We start from the raw sequence: 20,081 nt of genomic DNA, 5'->3' as shown, positions 1-20,081 counted from the left end.
GGCTCCCACGGCAATATTATCTCATGATATATATGTATGTATGTATGAGGCACTCTGAAATTCGACTATGAAAGTCAGTAGTAACTAGTTGTAGCACATACGCTCGGCCGCGGTAGGACTGTTATCAGCCTTGTACAGGAACAAAGACCCACCCAAACGCCCTCACTTCGCTCCCCTTGTCACCGAAATACCTTTCCGTTTCGTACAACCAATTCACAAACCCAGCTACCCAATCCCTCAAACCCTGCACATAGCTTCTAATGCTCTCATTTCCGCTCTGGGTGTCCATCGTCAACCCCTGCAACAGAGCCCGTTCAACATCCAGAAACGCGTTGACGCGCCGGTTGACGATGTTTCCTGCCATCACAAGCGCACCTTCCAGCGACCCACTCTCAATAACGGAGAGAACGTTTAACGGATCTATCGGTGTTCCTTTTGCACAGTAAACGATGTCCTTTTTAAATTCATGGATCAGCCTCCGCGCCTAGTGGGCGAGTGTGGTTGATATGTGCGTACCTCGGACAACGCAGCAATATCACACGCACAATCTCGCAGTATCTCCAATCTTTCATTTGAGAGGAGGTTTTCAGGTAGACGTAGGTCCCCTGCATACGCGATCATTTCGAGCGGCATGAGGAACCCGCAATGTTGCCTCCGGAAGGATATGTAGCGCTCGAGATTGCCTACGTCGAATGCTGGAGTCTCGCATCTCGCGTGGAGAAATGCACGCTGGGCTTTGTGGAAACGGATATACCACGCTGGATTCCGGTACGCCGCAGAAGAGAGGCGATCAGATAGCCTGAGAGAACGATGAGATTATGAACATGGCAATTTGGACGGAGCCACTCACAACGAGAAGATCCCTTGTTCAGTCCGAGTATCAGAACATTCACTCTCTGCGTCACTGTGATCATCCGTCGACGTTCCCAAAGTCTGATGATCGAGCTGATACACCAACAATCCAAGCACATCTGCGATCAATCTCAGCTGAGGCGCATCTGTTGTAGGATAACAAGCAGCTGCCAACAGTCCGACTTTCGCCGATCCCCATTTCATTGACGGCAATGCAACCCGAGAATCGAGGAGCCATCTTTCGGATTCTAGCGAGATGACCTTGCAGTGTCGGTTTGTGCGCAATTCGAACGGACTGCACACGGCGAGGAGATCAGGGAGTTGGATACATATCGTGTGCGATGACTGTCCTTCTACTGTTGTTCTCGACTCGTTCATGGAAGTCACGGTAGCGAGCGGCATGTAGTGGCCGGCATGATCAGGTCACATCGCAAAAGGGGCATTATTCCAGCCATCACACAAAGGAAGCAGTAGCATTAGTGGCAAGTCACTGAAAGGCAATGTACTGAACACGAGGCAAGCACAAGTTTGGGTATATAATTAGCAGACAAAGCAGCTTTATCTTCGGACCAGCACGACGTTCTTCATCACTACCCTTTTTTCTTTATATTTCAAGGCGAGCTCGACCATCAATCGTTAGTGGGTGCCTTCAAGCCACGTCATCCAGTAAATCACTAGTCCCTGAATCCATGCTCGGGAACGCCGTGTGGTAAGTATTGCTTTGTCCGGATTGCGAAGTATCTCCTAACTGATCTCCGAGTCCAACAGCTTCACCACCCCCAAAGCTAGTACAACTCGACGAAAATGGGTAACAATGGCTTGCATGCTATCACTGGCTCCGCTTCCCTGTGCAAGATGGTCCCTTAGATGAGGTATATATGTAGGGCTAACGCGCATCCTCATGCCCTGGCACGTCCTAAGCTCTTGCGCATAATTCCCCAATACGCTTTTTGAGCCAGGATTATGACGACTAACATTCAAAACGGGATTTACGTCCTCACGAATGTTGAAGCAACAAATATCTGTCTCGAGATCTTAGGACCGGAACGTGGGTACTCCGGTATGTCTCACTTTTGTCCTAACATATTCCGTCTTTCGTGACTGCATTACGTGTGGCGCTGGTGCTAACGCATTCAAGTTGTTGGCAAAGAATTCCGAAACCATGAAAACCAAAAGGTGAGCTAAAATCGTTCCGCATTGGTCGAAGACGACGAATGGTAACGATTCTAACAACCAACGACAGTGGTTATTGCACCGTGACAGCGATGGCATCTACGCGATTTATTCCCTCCCGCTTTCACTCTTTCTCAACACTGCAATCGACCCAGAGTACGGTGCTAGACTAGTGGGAACGCCCTTTACGTTCTGGTGGGGCATCGAGAGCGAACCCGGTTTTGAGGATACATTTAGGTGGGTGTTTTTTCTTCGGCGTCCGATGATTCAAGACGGTCTAAGGCAGCTGGGCTTCATAATATTATATCATAGGTTGTGCGTTCCGCATACTTGCCTGGATGTCGAGTTTGCGAACAATGGGTGTTTCATGCCAGATAGCCCCGCAACGTTGGGAGAGAGGTCTGAAGATCACAATCAGCTTTGGCGTCTGCAAAAATTTGCATGGTAGAGGGCTTGCATAGGGGAGCGGTGCGAGTACGTACTATGCATTCACATACACCAAGAATGTACAATTCTTTGATATCGTCGATCCCGTACATACGTACATGTCGTCATACAAATCTATGGAACGTTGGCACTCCGTGGGACCGTGGAAAACGAAAAAGTGAAAATAGATATATTTACGTAATGGAAGGCATTGCTATTCGTCATTCACTGGAGCTGAAGTTGAGCTAAGGGTATGTTTTGAGGTGCAAACCTATGCTCAAACCAACATTCGCGAAGGTCGAACGCAGCGTGGTCCTACGGCAGTGATATACCTTTGACCTGCCCAAAGCCAGCAGCTCGCGAGCTTGTGGGTAGGTGGCTGTTTGTGCCGTTACGGAGAAAGGCAACAAGGGCGTTGCGTGTAGCCACAGCCTTGTCAGAGACAATAGAACGGCAAGTATGGAACAATGACATGCTCCCAACACGCAGCTGACGGAGCCACCTTAAATCATCCCAGGCTAGTCTTGCCTATCCCTTCGTGATAGCTGGCTACCTTTCTCTGGTCCGTGACCCTTCTTCCAACCCTGTTGATGCTTTCCTCCGTCGCCCGGCTGCGACGCCTTGCGTCTTTATTTCTCGCCCTTTCTCCTCTCGTTGCCTGCCAAGGCGACACCATTTGTAGGTCCATCCCTGCTCCTTCCTTGCCACAGGGACTTCACTTCCTCACTAGTTACATCTTCTGTTACTTACTGCTCAGAACCGGACGCTCTCCTTATTCAACAATTCGAAATTATCTACTTCCAGCAGAACTCGTCAGTGTGGTTTAACATCTCGGCGGCGAGCGTGGTACGTCCGTCAGTCAATCTGTTCACTTTATTCTGCTGAATATTTGTTTAGCAACCGGACGTAAATGTGTCGGCCAATGTCTTCCTGAATGTATACGGGATGCATCCCGTGAATTATACAATCGATCTTTGCTCTCTGTTCAATGGTGCACTGTGCCCGCTCCCGACTTACAATTTCACTGGTTCCGACATCGTTCCCCTCCCATCGTCATTGGGCTTAAATCAGCTGGTCCCCGAAATAACATTCAAGATTCCGGACCTCGAGGCGTAAGTTCTGTTGCAGAGGTGTCCTTCTTATCTCATTGCATTATAGCTATGCTCAGTTGTCGCTGACGGAGGTGAATACTGGGGCATTAAAAGCCTGTGTTCAAGCCACATTGTCAAACGGTTGGTCTGCCCATCAAGTGGGGGTGGAATGGGCAACAGGTGGTCTGGCCCTCCTCGCACTGCTTTCCGCTGTCTGGTTCTCAGTCACGCCGGACAGCCTTCTCTCCTTCCGTTTCCTAGATCTCTTCTATCTCTATCAGTGGGCAGCCTCGACCGCTCTTCTGGACCTTAATTATTCCTCGGTTTATATCGCCTTTGCAACTAATTTTGCATGGGCGTTGGGCTTGCTCTCTGCGTCCGCGAACTCCCCCATCCAGCTGGCGATCAACAACATGCGGCATCTCACCGGCGGCACGATGGCTGACTCATCAGGAGGTTCTGCAGTCGCCTACGTTAACAGAAAGCTCAGCCCATATAATGCTGCTGCTGCCATGTTTGTCTCTGGAACATCTCAGCTTCTTGAGATAAATCAAGAACTGGTTCTGATCGGGTCAAATTCGACGTTAGCAAATTACGCTTCGCCTGCAACGGAGCAACTGGATAGTGCAGGTACCGTGCAACTCGTCACTTCTTCGTCTTCCAACGTCCTGCAAGCTGGGATTCCTATTTATGTCAACTATGTTGGGATTGCGACTGCAAATGCGTTCATGACCATGTTCCTGACGGCCTTGATGGTTTTTGCTATATTCCTTGTGGCCGTTGCCATTGGATACGGAATTGTGGCCTACATAGCTCCTCGAAGCCGTGAAAAAGCAGGTTTTCTCCCAGATCTCCGGGAACGATATACGGCTTTGGCTCGAGCGTGGCTTCTCCGTTTGGTACGCTTCATTTCGTTATGAGGAGTGCGTTGTCTCACCCGAAGATGACAGTGCCTCATTGCCTTCCCGCCGGTGACAATATTTGCCATGTATCAATGGACTCTTGCGGATTCGTGGCTTTCTATCCTTCTCTCCGTCCTATGTTTATCGTTGGTTGGGGGATACCTCTCGTATTGTTTGTTTCTTATTGTTCGCCTTGCGGTTCGTGGTACATCATCTACACTTTACGCCGACCCCAAGTTCCTGACTTCCGGCGCGCCCCTCTTCGCGCTATATCGGCCTGAGCGGTACTATGCCGCTTTACCTCTACTCGTCGCCACTCTGCTCAAGGCTATTTTAACTGCGTTTGCCCATGCAAATGGTGAAGTGCAGATTATATTCATCCTGGTCGTTGAGGTGGGGGTACTTGCGACTCTTATAGTTCTTCGCCCGCACAAAACCAGAGGAGCAGACATTCTGGTTACTTACCTGGCAATTACCAGAGTCGTTTGCACTGGACTGCTTGTCTCCTTTGTGGAAGCGATCGGTCTGGGCGCTATCCCTCGCGTGATAATTGGTATCGTTGCTGCCGTTTTTATATCAGTGGCAGTCATTGTCATGTTCATCAACGTACTCGTCAACTTGGCGGCACCTTACTTCAGGAGACATCGTATCACAACATCCACCGATTTCTCAGCGTTAGAGAAGGGAAGACCTGGAGATGAGGAGACGGGGCGGCCGGTGAACCCTACACCGGAGCAAATGGTCCCTCTCGACCCATGTGTTAATCAACCGTATCCCGACAGTTCGTCGCAGACCTCGATGGAGGAGGACCCGAGTGTTTATACGCAAGAGTCGGGAACCACCACACTGGGTTCCCTGATACCACGCCAGTCGTCCCTACAGCCTTCTCAACAATCTCATTCGAGGAACAGCTCCATGTCGCATTCCCGTAATTCCTTTTCTCAGTCGTCAAACTTCGTATCGAACAATGCATCATCACCACAACAATCTCTCCCTCCTTCACCACTCTATTCACACTTGCAGTTGCATAGTAGACAGCCAACAATCGATGAACTTTCAGTCACTACTACTCATTGTTAGATCGGGTATTTCGCGTGTTTATGGGACATTTCGCAGACCCCGTAGCCATTTCCTTTTGCCTTGTAGTTACTGCGTATGTTTTTCCAGACGACATCACCCCGGTGTAATACTCGTAGATGTCAATTGTCGAGTCGTTGCACTTGGAGCTGCTGGGGGTTTTCTCCAGAACAAATAAATGGAGAGGGCAAGTGGCTTGGTGAGTTCATGATAAATCAACACATTAGCTATCCTTGACATTAGCTTAATAATCTAAGGGCCTGAATAGGGCCGCTCAAAGTTAAATGCGGAAAAAACACGCGAGCAAACTCAAGTGCGGTTGAGTTGTGAGTTTGTGGGCAAATATTTAAGCTCTGACTGGAGATTCAAACTCCGCCGAAAAGCGTGCATGCTTACTAACAGAGATCTAGCAAGCAATAACAAACTGGTCCTAAGTGTTCCTCGGAACAACTCACCAATGAGGCAGGCAATAGTCTGCTTGCCTTTTCCTTCATATCTCTCACTGAGTTTCTTCCATGTCTCAGCAGCAGTTTTCACATATAGTACTCCACTAAGGGGTTCATCCTTGAAGATGAGTGTGATTTGCACACATGCTTCCTGGTCCTTGAGGAGCCATTCCTCATACTTGTCAGGATGAGTTGTCTGGTCTGGAGGTTTTACCTCTGTCTGTACCAGCAACAATGGTCCAGAGGCCACAAACTGTTAAGACTTTTTGCATTTGGAATTTCCACATTTGATAGTTTGAACCATCGTCTACAAGGGGAGCTATGTCATGGAGTTGACTCAAGCCTTGCAAGACTCTTGTAGAAGTAGAGGCTGATGTATTTGCACTTGTGGATGGGCCTAGAGCCCAAGACATTGATGCCAAAGGTCCAGATGACATGTCTTATTGTATACTGTGGTACCACTTGGTTCAAGTTTGCTACTGTAAGGTTAGAGCTGCTCAGGGCTCATAACCTCTTGAAGGTAGGCTGAGATGAGGGACCTAGGAAGGAGACTCAGGCTTCAGTTAGAAGAAGTCTTATCACAGCTAACCTAGGAAGGAGACTACAGCAGTAAGTCAGTAAGGTAGCTATTAATAAAGGAGAACAGTTACCTCAGGCTTCAGTTAGAAGAAGTCTGAGGTACACCTGAAGGAAAAACAAACATCCTAAGTGTGAAGAATTATTATGTAAGCTTGTACAATGTAAGCAAAAGTCAAGTAAAAGGGACAACACTTCAACAGTTGCCAATCAGATGGTGCCACATCAGTGGATGTTGTCACTGATCCCAATCTTATCCATGCAAGCATTTTGACAAAGGAAGGGTCCACTTTTGCATGCTCATTCTGGATGAATTGAACAATGTGAGTTAACAATCTCCATAGGAAAGCTCTGAATAATTGATGCTGCACCTTCACAGTTTCAGATGAACACCTCAACAGGTTATTCACAATGGCATGTGAGTACAAGGCAGTACCATTCACAGGGCAAAGTTGTGCCATATCTCTGGCAAGGGTGGCATTGGTGCCCCCAGACAGCTTATCCTTTTTATCTGGGTCACCAGCCTTTGCAAGGGTTATGCATTTTGCTACATTGGAAAGCAGCTCAGCAGAAACCATTGAAACCTCATCCAAAACCAAATATGTGACATTGCACCATATCTCTTGTAATTCATCCATGTCAACATTCTGTTCATTGGTATTGCACTGATCCTGTCTCTTGCCTTTGCCCAGGGAACAAGAATTCATGAGGGTGCACTTCAGGTAACCATTTTTCATAAGCATTTAGGCTGAATAGTTTCTCCAAACCATCCAGCCTAATAGCCTCCCAGACCAAGGTCTGCCCAGGGACATCTGGTCATGTCCCAGGGCTATGCAGATTTTTAGGCCCTGGGACAGATGGGATTTCCCACATAGCCATCCATTTCAAATGCAATTATTTGGGATGTCCCCAGACTGCCTTGGGTGACTGGGGTCCCTACTCCTGAAAGTGCAGCTTATATTAGCATTGAAATAGCTGCAGAAATCCTAGCCCCCTTGCTCCTCTGACAGATTTAATCCACAAAGTATCCTTTGACCTATACATCCCCTCCCATCCCACCATGCATAGTAGTATACAATAGTACTTTTCATGTACATCTTTGTGATGTGATTCTGCTGTATTGGGACATCTCACTAGTTGCCAGGGAGATGACCCACCTGGGCCTCCACATTTGCCTTGAAAATTGCAATAATAAATTCAATCAATTTGTGTCTATACCTCATGCAATTTGTACTGTATGAAGGAAGAAGTGAATGGTTTTTGAACACTTGTGTGACAAGCCAATATCTCAAAGTCCCCCACATAGAACATGGGGTTGGTCACCTTTGCAACACCATCTGCAGAGGGCAGAATGTCCCAGATGAGCCTCTGAGGTCATCATGGGGCATTGTGCTGGTCTGCAAAGGTAACTTAGGAGGATGTGCCATCATAGCCCTCTGAGGCTGGGATGGGACATCCCACCCTCCCCTTTGCCAACCAGTGGGATGTCCCACAACAGCCTCTGAGCAAGTAGGGAATGGTGCATTGCTCTTCACATAGTCTTGTTCCCATGTCACTAGTTTACCCCCATGCTACTGATATTAGTACCTGGACAATATATATTTGCTCAACTGTTAGAGCACTGGTTATCACCCAAGAGGTTGCTTCAATCCCAGCTCTGGTCACATTTCCATCATAAGGCTACATTGGGACATCCCACTTCCCCCTCTGGCAGCTGGGGGTAGTGTTGCTGTGGCTCAGGGAGCTGTCCTAAGCCAAGGGCCATACCACATCTATATTATTGAGTATTAAAATAATTATTGTGGATTTGGTATGTGGCAACACAAGGCTACATTTGGTAATAGTTGTCATAGTGACTAAGCTGCTTGTTGTTGAGCAGGTCAGCCTTTGGAGCTGAGCCACAGCAACACTAGCTGAGGCTATGTCCCAGAACACCCTCTTGGGTTATATTGGGACATCCCACCCCACTCTCCAGCAGCCAGTCCAGTGGTTGTAGCACCTGGTGAACATTGTGGTCAGGTACTCATAGATAAACATGGAAAAAAAGGAGCCACCATGATTGGACCATTGGATCCTGAGCTACATGCAAAACTGTCTCACTGCCCTCTGAACACAAAAACAGTGATATCTCAATAGTGGCTCCATGGAATTAGACAAAAGAGGCCCCCCCAGAGAGGTCTCAGCGAGGGGAATGAGTGGTGCAAAAAGCAATAGGAAAGGCACAGGACTGAGTGGAGAGCCACAGACTTGTCCCCCAAATCTGATGGTAACATCATTGCTGACACCAGCAACATCAATATACAAGTGATGCATGACAAATATGTTGTAGGGGAAGCAAAAACTACACTAGTAGTAATCTTCATTTATATACTCCTCAGCAAAGTCATCCTCATATTGTGCAGCATTACCCCTGTTAACCCAATGAGGTTCACCTGACTGGGTTGGAGGGTAGTAGTTGTTAGTATATGGACTGTTGTAGAAAGGATGGTTGGTTTGAGATGGAACATGATGGAATCCTTGGCAAGACAGAGGAAATTGATTGTGGTGGCCAGAAGGTAATGCCTAGAGAGAATGCAAGTCAATGGTGAAACCTCTGCAAAATCAAATTACTCACATGATATGGGATATTAGATGGGCCAGGATCATGATAGTTCATATAATCACCCCAAGAATCCTACATAATTTTTCCTTAGTCTTGTTACCAAAGGTCAGAGGCCTGGATACTCACTTGTCATCTGGGAAAAGACTGCTGGGCTGGGCCAGCCTCTCACATGTGAGGATGGCTTGGAAGATTATCCCAATGTAGATCCTATACAATGCTTCATTAGTCTTGTTATCAGACCATAGGAACCAAATCCTACCCCATATTGCAGAGTTGGTGCAGGAGGCTTGGATGGGCCAGGCTCTCAAGTGTGCACATTGCTTGGAATTGTGGACAGGTCACAGCATGAGTCTTGCACAATGGGGCACACATCCTAGCATTGATTGCATGGTGCAGTTTGATGGTCAGACTGTAAAGCCTTGCAAATGTCAGCAGATACTGGATATTGAGTAAAGAGCAGAACTTACCTGGGGACCAATAGTATTACAATTTGATGCCTCCATGCAGGGTCACTTCCAAGAGGGAAAAGGGAGTTGTTGCTGCAGTCAGGGTTGTGGCTGTTGAAGGACCTCTGTGCCTTGCTGCTGGTGATCCATTTCCTTGAGGGACTTCTTCCACTCTGGATCATCTGAGATCTGCTGAAAAACAGTACCATCAGTAGCTTTGATGAGTGTGATCTCACCCTTCAAAGGGTCAGCATCCAAAATATTGATGACCTCTACACAGAACTTCAGCATCCAACTGGATGAATAAAATAGGGAATACCTTCATTCCAGCACTTAATCTCAATTTCCAGCACATCATCCAGTCTATCTTGTTCTTCCTCATCATTGGTTTGCCTGTCATACAAAAGACCCAGTTTTCTCCAAAGGTAAGGTACTACAAGTTGACAAAAAGGGCCAGCCTTAAGTTTCTTGTACTTGAAAGCAGGGCCCAGTGGAGATACACTATGGGTCCAGTTGACAATAGTGAGGTGGCTCTTCTGCAAAAACTTGAGAAGCTGGTGCCAGGAAACTTTCTGGGGATCACTGACTTCAATGCCACATGTGACTGAGCAAAGGATCAAGATAAATGCACATACAGCACAAGAATCACTTACCATGCAGATCTCTCAATGCAGCCAACATCTTCTCCTTCATCATGCTTCCAAATACTCTGTGGTTGCAGTCTCTCAGAGTCTCCTTTGTACAGCAATGTAGTTCCAGCACAGAACCCACATCTCCAATGGAACCAGTGCCAGCCACCCTGGCATCTGCACCATCACTGTTCCTGAGACACCTACAACAATCCAGTGAGGTCAAATGAAACATGCAAGAAATAAACTTACTTGAAAATTGTGGTATACTTATCCATGAGTGACTGGACATCAATGCCATTTTCATTGATGAAGTTTCTTATTGTCTCAGAGCCTCCAAATATGCCAGAAGTTTGATATCCTGCAGGGTCCTGTCCAACATACATTACCACTCCAACTATCTCAATATCCTTGAGTTTGGACCACACCTCCACCTGTGGAATGATCAGAATTGATGGCTGCACAGTTGCAACCACATACCAATCCAGAAAATTGTGTCTTTGCATTGTCCACTCTAGCTGCAATAGATTTGACAGATTGATTAGTTGGTATGGCAGAGGAGCTCTCACTCCACTCATAGACAGCTTTAAACTTTTCCCTCCTTGTTGCAAAGTCATCCTTGGGGATGCCTATCATGAGGGTGTTGTACTCCTTCGTAATCAAATTGTTGATTGAATTTCGATCAGCTGGTCAGGACATTAGAACAGTAGATGTGAGAGGGAGGAAAGCCATACCACCATCTGGTTTGGGCTGTGTGGCCCAATACCATGAATGGAAGAGGTTGGCCTCATTAATTTTGGTATGAGAAGCCTTAACACTAAATCCCACAGCAACAAGTATGTTGCATGTAGACCACCTGTGCCATTGGCCAAGTTCTTCTGCCATTGTCTTGACATCCTTTGCAAAAGCATGTATCTCATCTAACACTGCTGTGGACAGATTCCCTCACTTCTTGAGGTTTGTGAGTTGGGTGTCACAGTCACTGTGGTTTGCAGCATCAATGTCCTTGGCATCTATAGCCCTACCTTTGCCCTTCTTCTGAAGTCTAGTATAGATCAGGCCACCTTCTTGGCAAGGATGGACAACATCCCCTACAGGATGGGCAGAGTCATCAGACTCATATGTGGGTGGTGAAGATGGGGGAAGTGGGGACTGGGCACAAGAAACAGTCTGAGCATTGCAAGCATGTGCATCATCATCATCTAGGAGTCAACATGTCAACATGAGGCATGTTAATTAAAAATTTCTCTAGCAACTCCCATTTACATTTCAAGACAGTCATATTGGTCGCTTTTTTTCAATGCCTCCTCCTAGACATCTTTGGCATGCTAGAATATCTGGACACAGACCTTGACCCTGCTATGGGCACTTTTGTCAATTCATTTGACCACTGGATCAGGGAATTCATGACAGACCCCACCATTTTCCAGTGCCTTTTTGAAATATGCATGCCTGTCTGGATGGTCTGGAAACCTGATCATGTACTCCCAGACATGCAAGTGTTGAAGACCATTGGGATTATGCACCCTCATGACATAGTCATGGATCCTGAGGTTTTTGAGGTTGGGCAGATGCTGAAATGGCACAGTGCCTGGTACCACCCTGGTGAATTGCACCACAGGCACACTTGACAAGGCCCAGCAATTGGGCTTGAGAAATTTGCAGCTCCCTGGCCAGAACCACCATGCACCAGCAGTGGTGTGGCCTCAACTCCCACAAGCATGGGTCCCACAGCTTCCAATGCTGCAAGTTCCAGTGGTGCAAGTTCAAGTACTGGAGCTGTTAGGACAGGCAGGGCTTGACAACATAATCAGCCATGTACATATCCTATTCATTTTGTCTCAGTGTGTTTAACATTTTGCTCAGATCCCCCTGCAGGCTTGAGAGGAGCCAAGCTGTTGGTCATTCTGAATCCCAAACTGTGGGAAGACCTCAGCAATCCAGCTATTCCCCCTGCTATGTCTGCATGGCATGCTGCCCTGGAGGACATGAATAAGGATGCAAAAAGGGTTAGTCCCAATGTGCCCAAGGTAGCTTACTTCTTTCCCAGCCTGAGTCTGTTTGTGAGGGGTGAGTCCTCCAATTGCCAGCAGAGGTACCTGAGGAATTGGCTAGTCTCTCAAGTGGGTTGGATCACTTGTCTTTCTGCCTTGGATGCATCTCCTGTTATCCCTTGGTCCTGGCAGGATTTCCTGAACACAATTCCCAAGCAGATTTCATCCACATTTTCTGGTGACTGACTACATGAATCTGCTGCCCTCTTCAGTCCTGAGCTTGTCAGCCTCCAACATGACATACCTAGCCATGTACAATTCTGGGATATTTCAATTTCCCTCACAGACCTTGCTACCATCAATCAGATGATGAAAAGCAAGGTTTTATGGGATTTATATGAAAACAACTTCTGGTTTGAGCTGGTCACTCTTGACCATGCGATGATGCCTAGCTTGTGGTCAAATCAGGATTCAGAGTGGCTTGATCATGTCCAGCAGGTATGTACAATTTTACCTCACCAGGAATGCACTGTTTCTGAACTCTATGCAGATTTTCCCAGGTGATTCAGAACTCACCATGTGTGCTGAGCCTTTCCCTCAGCAAAATCAAGGCCTTGGCTCATCTGGCTTTCAATAGAAATGGGAGTATGTAGAGAAGCTTTGGGCATTACTTGCTGTATGGCCAGGATGCCCCTTGGACTTGGTGGAGCCAATTATGCCATTAGCATCATCATTGCATGTCTGGGCAATGGAAAAGAAGTTGGCTATATTTTATGTACAGTCATTCTTTGATACTTTTGGTTGTCTGCCCCTTCTTCCCTGCCTTATTCCAACTGCACTGTGTGGTTATGGTTGAAATAGTTGGTAACCTCCTTCATCATTCCTTGATACCATTTTTACTCTGTACATTTCCTGAATGATATTCATAGCACACCACAATTGCAATCTCATTTTGTTCATCACACACTTTCTTCATCTCTTTCCCCATCACCCTCACTAGTCATGTGCAAAGGTCAGTTCACTTTTCTATGCTGGAGGCTAACTATTGGAGACATGCTGGTGGCATCTTGGGGTTGCCTTCCAGCAACCTGGATTCAGTGTCCTGGTCACAGTCCTGTAACTTGGTGTTGCAGGATCATCATCTACCACTAACTCACCTAGACAGTTTATGCATCTGACCAAATTTCATAGATGTCTTTTTGTTGACTGAAACAGCTTACTAGGTGTGGTCCCTCTGTATGAGTTACTGCCCCGATGAACCAGATTCCTGACTTGCTCCATGTGGATGATCTTGTGGTCCTTGTTTACCATCAGGCTGCTGCACCTTTGTGCTGTGTTCCCAAAACTGTGGGGCTTTACCTTCCTGTTGAGCACTTGCTCACCTTACCTGGCCATCACACTTTCACACAACACCCCAGTGATTCCTCTGACCCACACATCCAACACCACTCTGCTTCAAGTGCTGCTTGCCTGTTAGAGCTATCTGTGGGTAGTGAATGTGACCTCTCCCATGATGCCACTTTCAACCATTTAACCAATGGGCTACATATTAGCCAAGACCTGCTCTTGTCACCATCTAGGAATGCCCAAAAAAAAAAGAAGCAATGGCAGCAGTGGTTGCACACTGTCATCCCTTCCCTCCTTCAGCTGTATCTTGCATATCAATGACTATCCAACCACTTCCAGAATCCTGTTGACTATGAACTGCCAATGTGTGGTTGTCACCAGACTCAAAAACTGAGAGTCATTTGTATTGATTTCAATGGTGAGATTTCTGTGTTCTTTGTCATTTTCCTCTGCTTAAATGCATTCATGGCAGCTCTGCAATCAGTTGATCTGGCTGTCTGTCCTTGTGCACCTGCAGCCCTCCAACTCCTTTGGATGGGCTACTTCCCCTATGCCCCACTGGGGCCAACACTTGCTGTTAGCCTACAGCTTCTTGGCTTTGTCTGACAACTCTTCATGTGCATACCTCCAAACACTTCAGCATGGTGTGAGTCCCTTGAGGCATACCTTGCAGCTATGGGTTATGAGGTGGACACAAAGGTATGGAATTGTCATGTTTTGTATCATTACCCCATTTTTTCCACTTCATAAAACATACATTACTGCCATAGTGACTGTAGTACAGATGACTCTGCTATGTAGGTAGTATATCTTAATCTGATGCATGACTATTTAGGACTGCTGTAGTGTTATATTGATAGGGTAGGATGTTTGTTGGTATTGTTTGTGGTGATGTTGCTATATTATTAATGCATACTTTGGTTGTTCTTCTCATTCATGGATCATTGCTGATGATACTTGCAGGAGGGTATACACTGGAGGTTCAGTAATGCATATCACTGGTATTGTATTCTGGACACATCCCTTGATGAATATGTCCAACAACAACTGCAAGAATCTGCTAGTCCACCATCAAACATCCCCTCTGCAATCCCATTGCCAAGTTCCCCAGACAATGATGTCCTCAGTTCAAAGATGAGGCCATCAGAATACTTACAACAGCATTGTCCTCTATGCTTTGGTGGCCAGAGCTGGCAGAGCAATAATAGTGAACATGGGTATGTCACTTGGTGGATATAGTTTTGTCAACTGCTAAAATTTCCTTTGTTCTAGCTTTTCTGATGTTGATGCAATTGTTTGCATTGATGCTTGTTTTACTCAGAAGTGCAGAAGTGGGCATCCAGATGATCCAGTAAACCCTACAGCTACAGTCTTTCTTTCACAAGAAGATATTTGTGCTATGGAGCATGAGGTTAATGAGTTGCAAAAGTCAAAGTCTTCAACCCAAAGGAGGAGTGGGCAGGCTTTGAAAAAGAATTATCTTGGTGATGGGGAGGATGAGTTTGAAGAGGGAATGAGGATAACAATGTCAGTGCTGAAGGGTTGTAATGAGTCCTTTACTGCAGCTGATGAGAGGCACCAGAAAGTGAGTCTTAATCATTTATTCTGACTCCATTGGTCTGATGGCAGTGTAGGCAAGTACCCAGTTCTTTTCAGATACTGGTGTCATGGCCCTACTCTGTTGTCATGATCATGTCATTTACCTTGCAAATATGACTTCAGCTGGGGAGAGGCAACATTATGCACTTGCCCTCATCAAATCTCTTTTTGGCCATCTCCCAGATAATTTTCATATTGGGCTGTTATATGACATAGGTTGTCAACTGGAACAGAGCTGCAGGAAGTGGGGTTTTCTCAAGTCATTCCTGCCACATATTTCTTTTGCCATCTCAGTATTTCATGCCTTCGGTCATCAATGGGCATGTCAGCTTATCTATCACCCCTGAAAATGTGAAGGATTTGGGCTATCTGATGGAGAGGGATGTGAGCATTTTTGGAGTTCAATCAAAGGGCTGATACCATCTCTTCATGTTTCTGGGGTATGTGTGCAGTATGCCACATCTGTTTCAAGCTAACATATTATTCAGTATCATTAATGCCTCTTTGTTATTGACTTCCAGGTGTGCCACCTGGACATGAAGTGTCTCACTGGTTTGGGCCAGTGGCTTTTGCATCACTGGAATCATTGCCAAGAAAAGAAGGCTGCTGCAAACAGAGGCCTAAGGAGATGTGGAGTTGATATCCCAACTCTTCAAGCTGAATGGGTTGCTCAAGTCTCTGCACAGACAAAGCCAGCTCCTTGTGAGCTGCTGATATAAATAATGATACCTGCTCACCATCAAATTAGGTCACAGCTCTAAAGCTGCTGAGAATATGATATTGCAAATCATGGCAAATCCAAAATCATTGGGAAATTATGAGGCCAGGCTAGAAGTGCTGGAGAAAGATCTTCTCCATGGGGTTGCTGACATGACAAGCTTGACTATCCAAATTGCAGAGTGTCATCAAAAGGTTAAGTGTTTTAAAGATGCTTTGCAGAACCAGAGGGCAACCCTAGGCATAAATGGGCATTCAAATCTTGCTAGTATCCAAAAGAGTGCTTATCTTCAAGTTAGTAGCAGTGTATTTTCTATATGGTTTCATCTAATTGAGACCATGTTCCATAGCTTCACATGCATGCATTAGCAATCAAGAAACATACCAGAGATCATCTGTGCCAACAAAAGTTTGAGTTGGAAAGACTGGAACACTCATATTGGCAGACTCTCAGTGGTAAGAGGGCATCATTCGTGAATACCCTTGTATTTGACTTGCCTTGAAGAACAAAGACTTCAAAACCACACAGAAGCATCTGTGAAGCAATGAGAACCAGGAATAGCCAAGCTTGCCAGTAGCTACAATAATCTGTGTCTGCAAATTGTAGGCCTCATACACAAGGGAAAAGCTCCTCAGGGGTCAATAGCCCCACTCCTGATCCCAAGGGACTCTTTGTTCAAACTGGATGTGGATGATGATATTTGGCAGGATATTGGCCTTGGGGATGATTCAGATGGGTTACTACCCCCATGGTTAGCTGATGAAAAAGTGCACTCAGGGATCAGATCATTCCTTGAGCTGGGGTGTTGTGAAGAAGAGGAAAGGCACCTGTTGCAGGAAAGAAGAGATTTGACAGAGTGGTTTTCTGAAGAGTGGGGTCATGTGCAGAAAACCATACAGAGTACTGGTAAGAGACATGTGTCATTGCATTACCATGACTAACACACATTGCAGATGTTGATCTTGCATATGAACTTGACTGCAGAGCATTGAGACTAGCAGGTCTGTGCATCTTATGGAAGAGGCAACTTAGAGGCTATCCTGGAACACCTAATGAGAACTGGGGTGCAAGTGATGAAGAACTGCACAGCATGGTGCAGGGTGGTCATGTTATATATATTGATAGTGATAATGAGGAGAGGTTTGATGGATTGGAGTCAGAGGGTGAAGAGGATGAGGATGAAGTGATGGATGATGAGTTGCTATGTGTTGCTGAAGAATTTGCCCTGGCAGATGAATATCACCAACAAAGTGATATGCCATTGGAAGAATTCTGTTGGGGGGAAGAATGGGAGAATGACCTACTGGATATGGATCCACCATCATCTCCAAGTAAAAGGGTTCAATACAGATAAGGGTGATAGAGACATATTATAATCTATTTGGTGTGTTTAAATAGCATTTTTTTTGAGCATCATGTTTGCAAGACATATGCATGGGTAAAATGTAGAATATCCCACTGGTTGGCAGAGGGGTAGGTGGGATGTCCCAATGTAGGCTTAGAGGCTGTTGTGGGACATCCCACTGCTTGGCAAAGGGGAGGGTGGGACATCCCAATGTAGCCTTAGAGGCTGCTGTGGGACATCCCACTGCTTGCCAGAAGGGGGGAGGGATGTCCCAATGTAGCCTTAGAGGCTGTTGTGGGACATCCCAACGGTTGGCAAAGGGGAGGGTGGGATGTCCCAAGGCAGCCTTGGATGCTGCTGTGGGACATCCCAAGTCCCCTTATGAAAGTCAGTGGGATGTCCCATCCCAGCCTCAGAGGGCTATGATGGCACATCCTCCTAAGTTACCTTTGCAGACCAGCACAATGCCCCATGATGACCTCAGAGGCTCATCTGGGACATTCTGCCCTCTGCAGATGGTGTTGCAAAGGTGACCAACCCCATGTTCTATGTGGGGGACTTTGAGATATTGGCTTGTCACACAAGTGTTCAAAAACCATTCACTTCTTCCTTCATACAGTACAAATTGCATGAGGTATAGACACAAATTGATTGAATTTATTATTGCAATTTTCAAGGCAAATGTGGAGGCCCAGGTGGGTCATCTCCCTGGCAACTAGTGAGATGTCCCAATACAGCAGAATCACATCACAAAGATGTACATGAAAAGTACTATTGTATACTACTATGCATGGTGGGATGGGAGGGGATGTATAGGTCAAAGGATACTTTGTGGATTAAATCTGTCAGAGGAGCAAGGGGGCTAGGATTTCTGCAGCTATTTCAATGCTAATATAAGCTGCACTTTCAGGAGTAGGGACCCCAGTCACCCAAGGCAGTCTGGGGACATCCCAAATAATTGCATTTGAAATGGATGGCTATGTGGGAAATCCCATCTGTCCCAGGGCCTAAAAATCTGCATAGCCCTGGGACATGACCAGATGTCCCTGGGCAGACCTTGGTCTGGGAGGCTATTAGGCTGGATGGTTTGGAGAAACTATTCAGCCTAAATGCTTATGAAAAATGGTTACCTGAAGTGTGCCAGGAGGGAACTCAGATGAGGCTGTAAAGGGTAGGGGGTCCAGACCAGCATAGTGAGGTGTGTGGATGATGAGGATGTCATCATTTTTTTGAAGGGGGCACATGGAGTAGGGAGGACCAGGGGTAGAGGTGAGGTCACAGCCACTTGTGGGCTTAGTCAGATGAATGGAGACATGGACAAAGCAGAGTAGAGCAGAACATCACAACACAAGACAGGGCAGCCACCAGTAGTCAACAATCCTATGAGACTAGTCCACCAGCAAGGAAATGTAAGAGTAAGAAGTAAGAAACTGCTGGGAGTATAACACCCAGCAATGTGGTCACAGGAGGTTATGAGGTTGTGAGAGGCAGGCAAAAGATCTGACTTCATATACATAGAGATTTGTAATGGGTATGCATGGGCATGTGGCAGAATATGTGAAATTAGCCTTTATGGAAGTGAAGGAAATAGGGGCTAATTACAGGGTCCACTCAGAAGCTTCTGAATATTGATTTGTAGATAGCCTGCATTGGTTCCAACACCTCCAAGAACATTCAAGGGCAGTTATAAAGTGCTGAACAATGTTGAACAGTTTCAAACAGCTTCCACATCTCAGTGTGGAGCTGTTTCAGAGGCTTGGAAACTTTCACAAATACATATCTCATGTATAGAAATGGACATACAAACATTCATAACAATTGGAGCAATCAGTAAGAAGTTACAATGATTAACCCCTATCAAACCTTTCAGAACTGTGATGCATTGTAACTCAGGAACTGCTGTGCACAATGACCATAGTTACATGGTCATCTTAGGCCTTGGGGACAGGCCTAGGGAGCAAGAATGCTTGGTCAGGACTGGTCATGAACCAGTCCTGACCAGTCCCATCTGGCAATCTATCTATCACTGCATTTACTACAATGCACAGCAATGGGTTCCTGGTCATCCTAGACCTTGGGGACACACATGATGAGCAGTAATGCCTGGTCAAGACTGGTCATGGCCAGTCTTGACCAAGCCCATCTTGGCTATCAGCCATCTCTGCACTTGAGTGGGAATGAATCTGGGGTGGCCCAGACTGGTCTGGACTGGATGATCATGGTCACCTTCTTACATAAGAAGTATCCACATGAACAATCTGGGAATGCTCAAGGCCAGTGATGGGGAGTCATGACTGGATATTCAATGGCAGGTAGTCATAGGAGAAGTAGGTAAGTTTATCATAGGAATATACAGTTGGGGACAAACAAATATGACAATTTCAGTCATCAAATTATCCACACTTGACACAATGTTCTGAAAGTCCAAAAACTATATAATAGGCATACTTAGGATACATAGAAACAATCTGCATGAGCAGAATTTTGTAATACTGAGTTTTGAAAATCTTGACCCCCCAAAATTTGGTGGACCCCCCTAAAATTTCACAACAAATCTGAAAAATGCAGAACAAAGAGTATTTGGTTAGTACAAGATGTTGCTGCCATATGAACATGAGATGGCTCACCTGTGGCAAGTGGAAAATTTGAGATTCAAGCCAAGTTTTCAGTTGCCTTCAAACAAGAACATCTTGCAGCTGCCCTTGAGAACATGTTATTGCCTGGAATACAACTGGTCTGCACAATTGGAATTCTGTTAGTACTGATGCAGCAGGTTATGTGTTGTCACCCAACACATCTGAACCTGATGAAGGAGAGTGCCTCCATCAGAGTAAACAAGCATGGTCCTTGTCTTCAAG

At 46.1% G+C, this 20,081-nt stretch overlaps 6 protein-coding genes across 6 annotated transcripts; 4 read left to right on the top strand and 2 right to left on the bottom strand.

Moving 5' to 3' along the window:
* Positions 1 to 14: 14 nt before the first annotated feature.
* F5J12DRAFT_869471 (isoprenoid synthase domain-containing protein) lies at positions 15 to 1,422 on the bottom strand. Its single transcript, XM_051747105.1, has 3 exons — positions 851 to 1,422; positions 517 to 799; positions 15 to 454 (listed from the first exon to the last, which is right to left on the bottom strand). Exons 1-3 carry the CDS (start codon positions 1,252 to 1,254, stop codon positions 125 to 127), a joined length of 1,017 nt encoding a protein of 338 aa, XP_051594337.1. The 5' UTR covers positions 1,255 to 1,422; the 3' UTR covers positions 15 to 124.
* On the top strand, positions 1,376 to 2,639 carry F5J12DRAFT_869468 (uncharacterized protein). Its single transcript, XM_051747104.1, has 5 exons — positions 1,376 to 1,561; positions 1,621 to 1,912; positions 1,991 to 2,028; positions 2,096 to 2,262; positions 2,338 to 2,639. The coding sequence occupies exons 2-5, from the start codon at positions 1,816 to 1,818 to the stop codon at positions 2,471 to 2,473; spliced, it is 438 nt and encodes a 145-aa protein (XP_051594336.1). The 5' UTR covers positions 1,376 to 1,561; positions 1,621 to 1,815; the 3' UTR covers positions 2,474 to 2,639.
* Positions 2,640 to 2,682: 43 nt separating this feature from the next.
* On the top strand, positions 2,683 to 5,778 carry F5J12DRAFT_869460 (uncharacterized protein). Its single transcript, XM_051747103.1, has 6 exons — positions 2,683 to 2,904; positions 2,969 to 3,129; positions 3,182 to 3,297; positions 3,349 to 3,563; positions 3,610 to 4,441; positions 4,493 to 5,778. The coding sequence occupies exons 2-6, from the start codon at positions 3,042 to 3,044 to the stop codon at positions 5,522 to 5,524; spliced, it is 2,283 nt and encodes a 760-aa protein (XP_051594335.1). The 5' UTR covers positions 2,683 to 2,904; positions 2,969 to 3,041; the 3' UTR covers positions 5,525 to 5,778.
* Positions 5,779 to 9,690: 3,912 nt separating this feature from the next.
* On the bottom strand, positions 9,691 to 11,502 carry F5J12DRAFT_898996 (uncharacterized protein; the record flags this gene model as incomplete). Its single annotated transcript, XM_051748146.1, has 9 exons — positions 9,691 to 9,863; positions 9,911 to 10,195; positions 10,245 to 10,423; positions 10,473 to 10,654; positions 10,701 to 10,906; positions 10,955 to 11,037; positions 11,170 to 11,258; positions 11,316 to 11,422; positions 11,487 to 11,502. 9 exons carry the CDS (start codon positions 11,500 to 11,502, stop codon positions 9,691 to 9,693), a joined length of 1,320 nt encoding a protein of 439 aa, XP_051594334.1.
* A 1,358-nt stretch (positions 11,503 to 12,860) lies between these two features.
* F5J12DRAFT_702332 (uncharacterized protein) lies at positions 12,861 to 13,046 on the top strand (the record flags this gene model as incomplete). Its single annotated transcript, XM_051740522.1, has 1 exon — positions 12,861 to 13,046. A coding segment is annotated over one exon (186 nt), but the record flags the coding sequence as incomplete, so codon positions are not given.
* A 1,156-nt stretch (positions 13,047 to 14,202) lies between these two features.
* F5J12DRAFT_907874 (uncharacterized protein) lies at positions 14,203 to 16,819 on the top strand (the record flags this gene model as incomplete). Its single annotated transcript, XM_051748984.1, has 9 exons — positions 14,203 to 14,205; positions 15,057 to 15,146; positions 15,196 to 15,469; positions 15,518 to 15,600; positions 15,682 to 15,862; positions 15,909 to 16,171; positions 16,228 to 16,333; positions 16,383 to 16,414; positions 16,445 to 16,819. 9 exons carry the CDS (start codon positions 14,203 to 14,205, stop codon positions 16,817 to 16,819), a joined length of 1,407 nt encoding a protein of 468 aa, XP_051594332.1.
* Between the last annotated feature and the right edge of the window lie 3,262 nt (positions 16,820 to 20,081).

The sequence above is a fragment of the Pisolithus orientalis genome (assembly GCF_024613125.1).
Source record: "Pisolithus orientalis strain OTSU chromosome Unknown F5J12scaffold_106, whole genome shotgun sequence".
Lineage (NCBI taxonomy): Eukaryota > Fungi > Basidiomycota > Agaricomycetes > Boletales > Pisolithaceae > Pisolithus > Pisolithus orientalis.
The sequence above is the reverse complement of the archived record's forward strand: the minus strand, read 5'-3'. Positions and strand labels throughout refer to the sequence as shown.

Excerpts from the sequence above, each read along its gene's own strand:
- F5J12DRAFT_869460 (XM_051747103.1), top strand. The coding sequence starts at position 3,042 with ATGCTTTCCTCCGTCGCCCGGCTGCGACGCCTTGCGTCTTTATTTCTC. Across the intron at positions 3,564-3,609 it reads AAGATTCCGGACCTCGAGGC|CTATGCTCAGTTGTCGCTGA; the intron begins GTAAGTTCTGTT and ends ATTGCATTATAG. Across the intron at positions 4,442-4,492 it reads GAGCGTGGCTTCTCCGTTTG|TGCCTCATTGCCTTCCCGCC; the intron begins GTACGCTTCATT and ends CGAAGATGACAG.
- F5J12DRAFT_869471 (XM_051747105.1), bottom strand. The coding sequence starts at position 1,254 with ATGCCGCTCGCTACCGTGACTTCCATGAACGAGTCGAGAACAACAGTA. Across the intron at positions 800-850 it reads GAACAAGGGATCTTCTCGTT|GCTATCTGATCGCCTCTCTT; the intron begins GTGAGTGGCTCC and ends TCGTTCTCTCAG. Across the intron at positions 455-516 it reads ATATTGCTGCGTTGTCCGAG|GACATCGTTTACTGTGCAAA; the intron begins GTACGCACATAT and ends GAATTTAAAAAG.
- F5J12DRAFT_869468 (XM_051747104.1), top strand. The coding sequence starts at position 1,816 with ATGACGACTAACATTCAAAACGGGATTTACGTCCTCACGAATGTTGAA. Across the intron at positions 1,913-1,990 it reads ACCGGAACGTGGGTACTCCG|TTGTTGGCAAAGAATTCCGA; the intron begins GTATGTCTCACT and ends AACGCATTCAAG. Across the intron at positions 2,263-2,337 it reads GGTTTTGAGGATACATTTAG|GTTGTGCGTTCCGCATACTT; the intron begins GTGGGTGTTTTT and ends ATTATATCATAG.